General features: G+C 41.7%; 1 protein-coding gene across 4 annotated transcripts in view; it reads left to right on the top strand.

Annotated features, from left to right (window-relative positions):
• The window catches only part of LOC127568052 (alpha-actinin-2-like), a 78,768-nt gene that overhangs the window by 64,441 nt on the left and 2,252 nt on the right, over positions 1-12,075 (top strand). For 2 of the 4 annotated variants that reach the window (XM_052011310.1, XM_052011311.1), the window contains exons 16-21: positions 498-632; positions 1,677-1,856; positions 2,547-2,693; positions 5,086-5,163; positions 5,570-5,635; positions 6,343-6,501. In XM_052011310.1, coding sequence (XP_051867270.1) covers positions 498-632; positions 1,677-1,856; positions 2,547-2,693; positions 5,086-5,163; positions 5,570-5,635; positions 6,343-6,501 — 765 coding nt within the window. The remainder of the gene's footprint in view (positions 1-497; positions 633-1,676; positions 1,857-2,546; positions 2,694-5,085; positions 5,164-5,569; positions 5,636-6,342; positions 6,502-12,075) is intronic. The other 2 variants (XM_052011312.1, XM_052011313.1) reach the window with 2 other exon arrangements.

Genomic DNA, 12,075 nt, shown 5'->3' on the forward strand with positions numbered 1-12,075 from the left:
AGTGACCCAGGAATTTGTCTCATTGGGAATTCTGGTGGCTTCTGCTCCATGTTTTTAGTTCTGACTGTCTGGGGCAGTCATTCTCCTGATGTGGGCCCTCCAGTTTCAGTCAGGCAGTGTGAAAGTTGCAGTGCCAACAGTGTGATGTAACTGAGTGAGCAACTGATGCTGCATGAGGTGGGTCCAACCAGAAGTTGCTAGTTCAAATTTGACTAGACATGAATGTTAATGTGAGTGAATTCAGGTATATTCTGGATCACTGGGGAAAAAGTACTGTGGTCCAACACTCATTGTTTGATTATCAATGCTAACCAAGCCAGCACCCTATATATCAAATGTTTGATTCATTTTAGATTTGGTACAGAAATTTCACATGCGATAGGGATTCTGATTTTCTTATGTGGTCACCTTCAAGAAGATTGTTTGAGAATGCAAGCAAATGTGGTGTAAGAAATATTAATGAGTAGGTTCATTGGCTCAGTTGTTTTAAATGGCAGATGAAGCAACTGGTTCCTCAGAGAGACTCCTCCCTGCAAGAGGAGGTTGTACGGCAGCATTCCAACGAGCGTCTCCGTCGGCAGTTTGCCAGCCAGGCTAATATAGTTGGACCTTGGATCCAGCGTAAGATGGAGGTAAGACGCTGATTAGCCTTAAAATTCAATCTTGAAGTATCAAATAGCATCTTCCTTTATATTAAGTTCAGCAAAGACAGTTTCCATTCGTGAAGCCCTTTAAATGTATCCCAGGCATAAAGAAGACAATACCTAACCAGAGAGTTAATGAAAGGGTTAACTTGCTGGTTAGGTATAGTCAGTTGGCTGATTATACAACTCTCTGACTATACCTAACCAGAAAATTAGGGTTGTCCAAAGGGTTAATTGAACACTTGTAATCAAAACCTTGTAAAGATCACAAAATCTGTACTTCAGTAAAATAATTTTGAAATGTTTGTCTTCATTATTGAATCCCACTGTGATGCTATTCTATACTGTTTCAAGAGATTGAAATTCCTGCTTGCCTTTGGATTAAACTTTTCTCTGTTCGTGTTCTTTATGTCCCTCGTACTTGGTATCCACCCTTCTTTCTTTTCATCAAACTGTATCGCTATATTCTTCTGTACATAGAAGCACAGCAAAAGGGTATGGTGGTAGTAGATCCAAGAGTTTTTACTGATGCCCATGGCATATCACAGGATCTATGATGACTTGTACCCATTCCAGTATATATTTAGCAAGAGGAGTGGAATACATAACCCTCAGCATGTTCCACCATATTATCAGGGTAAATCAGTGACCATTTTGTTGCCTTTTCCCCACTTAATGCTATTGAATAACAAAAAATCTATCCATCTCAGATTTAAAATTTAGCATTTGACATACATCTATTACCATCTCTGGAAGAGCATTCCAGATTTCTATCAATCTGTTTCCTAACTATTCCTGAAAATCCTGGCTCAAATTTTTAGAAGGAGCCCTCAAAAATATGATGGCCGGATTTGTTTTGATCAGCTTCCCAATGAATGTGGACTCGCTTTCAATTTTAAGTTCAGTAAGAGCTTGTATTTCAGTTAGGATGCAAAGTAAAATAGCCCAAAATGTTAAATATAACTTCTGAAAAAGTCTCTCGATTGTCTTTGAAAGCAGAATCGTAATATAACTGTATGAATTTAACAACAGGATATAGCTCAAAGTTCTATTGAAATGAGTGGAACCCTGGAAGATCAGATGAACCAACTGAAACAGTATGAGGAGGTCGTCATTAACTACAAACCCAATGTTGACAAACTAGAAGGAGAACATCAACTTATTCAAGAGGCCCTCATCTTTGACAACAAGCACACCAGCTATACCATGGAGGTACTGGATGTATAGAGTTATAGGGAGATGCAGCACAGAAGAGAATAATGTGAATATTAGATCTTCCCACCCATTTAATTGAAATTATAAATAAATATATCTTGTTAAATGATGAATGGGAGCCAGCTTATTTTATGTTACAAAGAAAATATCTATTAATGATTTTTTTGGGACCTGAGCACTAAAGATTAAGAATAATGTGCCCTATTACCTTATAACATGAAAATCGACTCAATTACAGAAATATGCAGCACAGGACATAAGAGGCCACGCAACCCTTCAAGCCTATACCAGTATATGTGCTCTGCTCAGGCCCCCTCCCATACTCCATCTAACCATAAGTTTAACCTGTTGTTTGAATTTTTTTCCCCTCACATGCTTACCTAGCTTTCCTTTAAATACACCTGAACCATTCATATAACTACCTTTGGTACCAAGTTCCATGTCTCTGGGTAAGAAGGCTTTTCTAATTTCTCCGATTTTCTGCATGATGTATCAGCAACAACAAAGATGCCGGTTACCTGTGTGTGGTTCCACATTATCAGCCACCTTTCTTGCCAGTTCTGTTGAATCTTTGCTCAGTGAGAAAGTGAAATGTTCCAACCCAGAAAGATTTGACTCTACTGTTTACATCTTGGTATGCTGCTGAGGCAAATTTTTAAGAACATTCTTTGTTACTAATTTTGGTAGCACATCCGAGTTGGCTGGGAGATGCTGCTCACTACAATTGCCAGGACTATCAATGAGATCGAGACGCAGATTCTAACCAGAGATGCAAAAGGAATCACCCAGCAACAAATGAATGAATTCCGGTCTTCATTCAACCACTTTGACAGGGTACACTGTTCCTTTCATTGAGTGTGATGCTTTTAAGATCAGCATGTTAAACATTTAATCGAAATAGCAATTCACATTTTAGGGTGGCTCTCTTTCTCTCACACATTTTCCTCACTCCATGCAATATCACATCTCCGGTGTATCCCAGGACTCATCCAAAAACAGACTCACATTGCATGCTGCAATTAACTTTGTGTGTGTGTGAAACTAGGGCAATTTTGGCAATCTGCGACCAAAGGAATTTGGAGCATGGCTCATCAACCTTGGACATGTTGGAAACGATAATTGGGAGAGTCAAACTGGAATTTAACCCAATATTGTATTTACTTTATTAATCATTTGTGGGATGTGGACATTTCTGGCAAGGCCAGCATTTTGTCATTGAGTTTGATATAACCCTGCGCACCCAGCCAGCCTTTTTGTGTGCAGAAGCACCCGTTCCCAATTCAAAGTTAGTGAGATCAACTGGAAACAAAATTGTACATATTTCACACAATGATTATTTTATAATGTAGGACTGGAGAAGGCTGTTGGAGCATACAAGCTCCTGATGTGTATTATTACATCAAAAGTAAAATCATTGGAAAAAAATATTGCACAGTCAGCTGAGAAATTATCCTGCTGTTTATGGATTGTGGGTCATATGAATCTAGTCTTATTTACCTTAAGTATCAATTGTTGACTATTTTACAGATTGTCCCCTTCTAATTATGGTTACTTGGGCTGATTTAGCTGTTCCTTGCACAAAAAAAATCAAAGTACGAGCAACTAAACTCGCACTTTGTTCTGACGAGTAAATTTCATTAAACCCTGAACTTGGCAGTGTTGGCTGATGCTAATGCAATGCACTCTATTGCAATCTGCCTTGCTGTATAAATATGTACACATTGAAGATATCCTAAACTGATTTGGCTTCCACTTTTACGATATTTGGTTTGAACTCAATTTGTCTGAAAGAACAATTTGTCTACCTGCAATGCACTTTCTCTGTAGCTGTGACACTTTATTCTGCATTCTTTTTATTGTTTTACCTTGTACTACCTCAATGCACAGTGTAATGAATTGATCTGTATGAACGGTATGCAAGACAAGTTTTTCACTGTACCTCGGTACATGTGACAATAATAAACCAATTTCAAGAATGACTATGGAAAATTTAAAATTAAAAAGCATAGAGTAAAAATTATACAAATAATACTTCCAGAAATAGAGGTGTGTTGGGATGAATGGCTTATTCCTTTTATATAAAAGTTCTGTGGTTATCATGTGTCCAATTGGCTGGGTGATGTGCAGCAGACCACACAGCACTATTCAACAGAACTCCTTGCATCAAAGTCCATGCTTGTGTTTTCATGCAATTTTGGTGAAGGGAGTTAAAGGGTGGGGTGGGGGGGAAAGAAAAGGGTGACGACAGCCTTTTGTGATCGGTTGTGCTTGCTTCAGTCTGCCTTTTTGTAAGATGAAGCAATCAAAAACGCAATGAAATCTTTGCCTTCCAAAGGAGCCCTTGTGCCTCCAGACAAGATAATTGATCCCTTCCCAAATTATTGAAAGTTTGGATCTTTTCAGAAGGCTTCAGGGGCTTGCACCAGGTTTCAGCTAGGAAGAGTAGTATTTCATAAGTTAGATTCTTCTAGTTGTGCCTCATGGTCTCTCAACATCAATCATACTGGTTTTAAAGAGCAAGGTGAACGGCATGTAACCTGTTCGAGCAGGCAACTTCTGTGAGGTAATCAAGCTTTTAGACCCAAGGATGCAGACACTAGCCATTCATATGGCACACCCTGAAACCTCAGCTCAAATGGGCTCTGATTCAAAGGGTGCTGTTCCTTGGTACAAATGTAACTGACTTCCCTTCTCACCCTGCCACAACCTTGAACTGCTACTCCCACCAAACCCCTGCCACCACCCTACTCTCATCACTGTCGAAATTTCTGAGAAAGGAAGAGACCCATCACCTTTTTCTTTTATTTCAGATTTTGTGTGTGAGAGATTCTTGCCCACGTGGTGGTTAAAAGCAACCTTCAAGTTCAAAGCATACACCAAAATATCTATAGCTGCTTTGTTGACTAAAATAATTTTAATTGGGCTTAAAAGCCATGCCTATGTTAGTCTTATTTTGCAAAGTACACCACATTTTAACGTGGGTACATCAGAAGTTCAAACAACATTTAGTGGAAGGGCAGGTAGTGTAAAATAAGTTCATCTGCAACTGCATAATGAACTATTCATGACATGACATTCTTGGTGAAAGTAACCATTTAATAAATAGTTACAATGTTCTAATAAACATTAACCGAGTGAGTTGCAGTTTTGTTCCTGTGCATTGCATGCTATAATTAGCAATAAACATCATATTCACGTTGCATGCTGCAATGGTGTGCGAAACTAGGATGATTCTGGCAAGCTGCGACCAAAGGAATTCAGAGCCTGCCTCATCAGCCTTGGACGTGTTGGAAATGATAAACAGGTACTAACTGGACTATGTTTTATTATTTTTATCTATACAGGTAAAATGCTGATAAATTTTCTTTTTTGTCCTTTTTTTTAAACTTGCAATGTGTCCTGATTTGTCCTTTTTCTTTGGTTTACATCAGTGTTTTGCTCTTTGTTTTATGTTTGTCCCATGATCGTCTCTATTCCTGTTTGTCTGAATTATCTTTGGGTTTGTTGCTCTCTTCCACTTACAATACTTCTTTTGACCTTATTTGGAACTATTGAATCCTTTTGGACTTTAAATGAATCATTTGGCTCTGGTCCTTCCTTGGTGCCCAACTTCATCAACTGTACGCCTTGGGATTTGTGGGCTGTGCACTACTGATCTGCTTACTGGAAATCCCTCAACTGTTCCTTTTACTTGCTGATCTGCTCAATAGAAGAAGAATGGAGCGATGGAGCCTGATGATCTCAGAGCTTGTCTCATCTCCATGGGCTTTGATCTGGTATGATAGATGCATGTTTACTATATCTGAGGTTAGAAATAAGTTTTAGGATTACCATCCATTTTAAATTTTCAGCAGTAGAACTGGTACAGTATATTCAATAGCACCTCAGTGGTCTTGGCCCAAAATTATAACACACAAGCAACCAGCCATTATAGGAATCGTACAATTTGCGTTATGCTTATTCTATAAGGACTCCACTTAATCTGCTCTATATGTCGATGGCCCTTCCGTTATTTTGATCTGTTCCCTTCAGGACGATCCTAATGAATCTGCTTCCACCACACGTAAAGGGAATGCATTGTAGAATACATATTAAATTCATCTCCTCAATGCTCTGGCTTTTACCTGCAATTATTTTAAGTTTGAATCCTGAAGTGAGTAATTGTCTTCCTGATGTACATGTTTCTCTCTAGTTACTTTTGAATTCTCATTTCTGTGCATAAAATATAAAGCTCCCAGTTGTGACTGGTGGTAACTTATTCCAGTAGGTCACCATTGCCTGCTGGGGTTTATGTCTAAAATGCTAGATTCTGTTGATCATAAGTCTTTAATTCTGATTATCATTGACAGAAGGTTTATGTGAAATTTTGCAGATCTCTCAGAAGTCAGAGCATTGACACATTGTTGAGAAGATCTGGTATCAAATCGTCCATTCTCTTCATTTCATTCTGTCACATTTGTCAAATCTCCAAATCTTTTGGCAGGGTGAGGCTGAGTTTGCTCGGATCATGAATTTAATTGATCCAAATAATACTGGCAAAGTGACTTTCCAGTCCTTCATCTCTTTCATGACCCGAGAGACTGCTGACACAGATACAGCTGATCAGGTCGTGGCTTCCTTCAGGATTCTGGCAGGAGATAAGGCAAGTTCTGGGGTCTTTTTAATTAAGAGAAGTAGAATTTTCCTTTTCAGTGTTAAAACTGAGGTTCCTGTAAAGTTGGGAAGATAAACTGCAGATGCTGGAAATCTAAACTAAAACCAGAAATTGCTGGAAAAACTTCAGGCTGGGCAACATCTGTAGAAGACCATAAGATGTAGTGGTAGAATTAGGCCATTCAGCCCATCGAGTCTGCTCCACCATTCGATCATGGCTGACTTTTTTTACTCATCCCCATTCTCCCACCTTCTCCTCATAATCCTTAACCCCCTTACCAATCAAGAACCTATCAATCTCAGCCTTAAATACACCCAGTGACTTGGCCCCCACACTCCTCCATGGTAACAAATTCCACAGATTCACCACCCTCTGGCTGAAGAAATTCCTCCTCAGTTCTAGAGGGACATCCCTTTATTCTGAGGCTATGCCCTTGGATCCTAGCCTCTCCTACTAATGGAAGCACCCTCAAAAATGTCCACTCTATCCATGCCTTTCAGTACTCAGGTTTCAATGAGCTCCCCCGTCATCCTTCTGAACTCCATCGAGTACAGACCCAGAGACATCAAATGCTCCTCACATGTGAAGCCTTTCATTCCTAGGATCATTCTTGTGAACCTCCTTTGGAACCTCTCCAGGGCCATCACACCTTTCCTTAAATACAAGGCCCAAAATTGCTCTCAATATTCCAAATACGGTCTGACCAATGCCTTAAAGCCTCAGCAGTACATCCTGGCTTTTATATTCTAGTCCTCCTAGAAACGAATGCTTACAATACATTTGCCTTCCTTACTACCGGCTCAACCTGCAAGTTAACCTTTAGGGAATCCTGAACTAGGAGTTTTAAGTCCCTTTGCACCTCTGATTTCTGAATTCTCTCTCCATTTAGAAAATAGTCTACACTTTTATTCTTCCTACCAAAGTGCATAACCCTGCACTGTATTCCATTTGCTGCCACTTTGCCCACTCTCGTAACCTGTCCAAGTCCTTCTGCAGACTCCCTGCCTCTAACACCACTTGCCCCTCCACCTATCTTGTTATTGTCTTCAAACCTGGCCACAATGCCATCGTTCTTTCATCCAGATCACTAATGTATAAACTGAAAAGTGGTTCCAACACTGACTCCTATGGCCCTCCACTAATCACCAGCAGCCATCCTGAAAAGGACCCCTTTATCCCTACTCTCTGCCTTCTGTCAGTCAGCCAAGAAGCTTTGATCTGAAATTTTAACTGTTTCTCTTTCCACAGATGCTGCCTGACCTGAGTGTTTCCAGCACTTTTGTGTATTATGAAGGTTGCTACTGTAATGAATAGTTCTTTACAGGGCAGCATGGTAGTGTGGCAGTTAGCGTAATGCTAGGGTTCAATTCCCGCTGCTGTCTGTAAGAAGTTTGTACGTTCTCTTTGTGCCTGCGTGGGCTTCCTCCAGGTGCTCCGGTTTCCTCCCACATTCCAAAGACGTATGGATTAGGAAGTTGTGGGCATGCTATGTTGGTGCTGGAAGCATGGTGACACTTGTGGGCTGCCCCCAGAACACTTTATGCAAAAGATGCATTTCACTGTGTGTTTTGATGTACATGTGACTGATAAAGAAATCGTATCCTATCTTATTTCTGATCATGTAGCTCAAATCTCTGTTCTGCACCATGGCACTTTATTCCCTCCTTTCCCTTTCTGCTCCCCTCTTTTAAAAAAAAATGTGCTTTTCTTTAAATGAGATTGGCCACTTTTCAACTACTCCAGTACAGGCTATCCCTGGGTAACAAACAGGTTCTGTTTTCACAGATTTCCTTCATCCGATATTATCCACGTCAGAAAGTGTACAGAAATCACTCAATATGATAACCATATAGAAACATAGAAAACCTACAGCACAATTCATGCCCTTCAGCCCACAAAGCTGTGCTGAACATGTCCCTACCCTAGAAATTACTAGGCTTACCCATAGCCCTCTATTTTTCTCAGCTCCATGTACCTATCCAACAGTCTCTTTAAAAGACCCTATCGTGTCCGCCTCCACCACTGTTGCTGGCAGCCCATTCCACGCACTCACCACTCTGAGTAAAAAAAGAACTTACCCCCTGACATCTCCTCTATATCTACTCCCCAGCACCTTAAACCTATGTCCTCTTGTGGCCACCAATTCAGCCCTGGGGAAAAGCCTCTGACTATCTACCTAATCAATACCTCTCATCATCTTATATACCTCTATCAGGTCCCCCCTCATCCTCTGTCGCTCCAAGGAGAAAAGGCCGAGTTCCCTCAACCTGCTTTCGTAAGGCATGCTCCGCATTCCAGGCAGCATCCTTGGAAATCTCCTCTGCACCCTTTCTGTGGCTTCCACATCCTTCCTGTAGTGAGGTGACCAGAACTGAGCACAGTACTCCAAGTGGGGTCTGACCAGGGACCTACATAGCTGCAACAATACCTCTCTGCTCCTAAATTCAATTTCCTGATTGATGAAGGACAATACATCATATGCCTTCTTAACCACAGAGTAAACCTGCACAGCCACTTTGAGCGTCGACTCGGACCCCAAGATCCCTCTGATTCTCCACACTGCTAAGAGTCCCACCATTAAGACTATATTCTGCCATCATATTTGACCTACCAAAATGAACCACTTCACACTTATCCGGGCTGAACTCCATCTGCCACTTCTCAGCCCAACTTTGCATCCTATCTATGTCCTTCTGTAACCTCTGACAGCCCTCCAAGCTATCCACAACACCCCCAACCTTTGTCATCCGCAAACTTACTAACCCACCCCTCTTCCTCATCCAGGTCGTTTATAAAAATCACAAACAGTAAGGGTCCCAGTACAGATCCCTGAGGTACACCACTGGTCACCGACCTCCACTCAGAATACGACCCTTCAACAACCACTCTTTGCCTTCTGTGGGCCAGCCAGTTCTGAATCCACGCTGCAATGCCCCTTGGATCCCATACCTCCTTACTTTCTCAATAAGCCTTGCATGGGGTACCTTATCAAACGCCTTGCTGAAATCCATATACACTACATCTACTGCTCTCCCTTCATCGATGTGTTCAGTCACATCCTCAAAAAAAAATAAAAATAAAAAAATAAATTCAATCAGGCTCGTAAGGCAGGACCTGCCCTTGACAAAGCCATGCTGACTATTTCTAATCATCATATACCTTTCCAAATGTTCATAAATCCTGCCTCTCAGGATCTTCTCCATTAGCTTACCAACCACTGAGATAAGACTTACTGGTCTAAAATTCCCAGGGCTATCCCTATTCCCTTTCTTGAATAAGGGAACAACATCTGCAACCCTCTAATCTTCCAGAACCTCTCCCGTCTCCATTGACGATGCAAAGATCATCGTCAGAGGCTCCGCAATCTCTTCCATCGCCTCCCACAGCAGCTTGGGGTACATCTCATCCGGTCCCGGTGACTTATCCAACTTGATGCTTTCCAAAAGTTTCAGCACTTCCTCTTTCCTAATATCTACATGCTCAAGCTTTTCAGCCCACTGCAAGTCCCCACTACAATCCCCCAGATCTTTTTCCGTAGTGAATACTGACATAAAATATTCATTAAATACCTTTTGCTATTTCTTCTGGATCCATACACACTTCCCCACTGCTGCACTTGATAGGCCCTATTCTTTCGCATCTTATCCTCTTGCTCTTCACATCCTTGTAGAACGCCTTGGGGTTTTCCTTAATCCTGTCTGCCAAGGCCTTCTCATGTCCCCTTCTGGCTCTCCTAATCTCCTTCTTAAGCTCCTTCGTATTAGCCTTATACTCTTCCAGATCGCTAACATTACCTAGCTCTCTGTACCTTTCATAAGCTTTTTTCCTTTTGACTCGATTTATTATAGCCTTTGGACACCATGGTTCCTGTATCCTCTTGTGAATCCCCGTCTCATTGGAACATGCCTGTACAGAAGTCCTCACAAATATCCCCTGAATATTTGCCACATTTCTTCTGTACTTTTCCCAGAGAACATCTGTTCCCAATTTAATCTTCCAATTTCCTGCCTGAGAGCCTCAATTCCCTTTACTCCAAGTAAACACCTTTCTAGTCTGTCTGTTTCTATCTCTCTCCAGTGCTAATGTAAAGGAGAGAGAATTATGATCACTATCACCAAAATGTTCACCCACTGAGAGATCTGACACCTGACCAAGTTCATTTCCCAATACCAAATCCAGCACAGCCTCTCCTCTTGTAGGCCTATCTACATATTGTGTCAAGAATCCTTCCTGAACACTTAAATTCCACCCTATCTAAACCCCTCACTGTCTGGAGATGCCAATCGATGTTTGGGAAATTAAAATCCCCCATCACAACAACTCTGTTATTCTCACACCTTTCTAGGATCTGCTTCCCTTCTGCTCCTCAATAACCCTGTTACTATTGGGTGGCCTATATATTTATATCTATATATCTATATATATCTGTGTGTGTGTATATATATATATAGATATATATAGATATAGATATATATAGATATATATATATTAAAAAAACACCCAGTAAAGTTATTGACCCCTTCCTGTTCCTAACCTCCACCCACAGAGACTCAGTATAGACAGTCCCTCCATGACGTCCACCTTTTCCGCAGCTGTGACACTATCTCTGATCAACAGTGCCACTCCCCCACCTCTCTTGCCTCCCTCCCTGTCCTTTCTGAAACATCTAAAACCCGGCACTTGAAGCAACCATTCCAGTCCCGGAGCCATCCAAGTCTCCGTACTGGCCAGCATGTCATAGCTCCAAGTATTGATCCAAGCTCTAAGCTCATCCGCCTTGTTCACAAAACTCCTTGCATTAAAATAGACACATCTCAAACCTGTCTGAGCACGTCCCTTCTCTATCACCTGCCTATCGTACCTACTACTAGCTTTCTGTATTTGAGAGCCAAACACCTCTTCCCCAGTCTCTCCAGTTCGGATCCCACCCCGCAACAATTCTAGTTTAAACTCTGCCCAGTAGCCTTAGCAAACCTCCCCGCCAGGATATTGGTCCCCCTGGGATTCAAGTGCAACCTATCCTCTTTGAACAAGTCATACCTGCCCCAAAAGAGGCCCCAATGATCCAGAAATCTGAATCCCTGCTCCTTACTCCAATCCCTCAACCACACATTTAACCTCCTCCTCATTCTGTTCCTATACCCACTGTCACTTAGCACAGGCAGTAATCTGGAAATTACTACTTTTTGAAGTCCTGCTTCTCAACTTCCTTCCTAATTCTCTATAGTCTTTTTTTCAGGACCTCATTCCTTTCCCTACCTATGTCGTTGGTACCAATATGTACCATGATCTCTGGCTGTTGTCCCTCCCCCTTCAGGATATCTTGGACATGATCTGAAACAGCCTGGACCCTGGCACCTGGGAGGCAAACTATCTTCCACGTTTCTTTCCTGCGTCCACAAAATCGCTTGTCTGCCCACCTAACTATAGAGTCCCCTATCACTAGTGCCCTCCTCTCTCCTCCCCTACCCTTCTGAGCCACAGGGTCAGACTCCATGTCAGAGACACTGCCACTGTTGTTTTCCCCCAGGTAGGCTGTCTCCCCCAACAGTACTCAAGCAG

The sequence above is a fragment of the Pristis pectinata genome, chromosome 3 (genome assembly GCF_009764475.1).
Source record: "Pristis pectinata isolate sPriPec2 chromosome 3, sPriPec2.1.pri, whole genome shotgun sequence".
Classification (NCBI taxonomy): Eukaryota; Metazoa; Chordata; class Chondrichthyes; order Rhinopristiformes; family Pristidae; genus Pristis; species Pristis pectinata.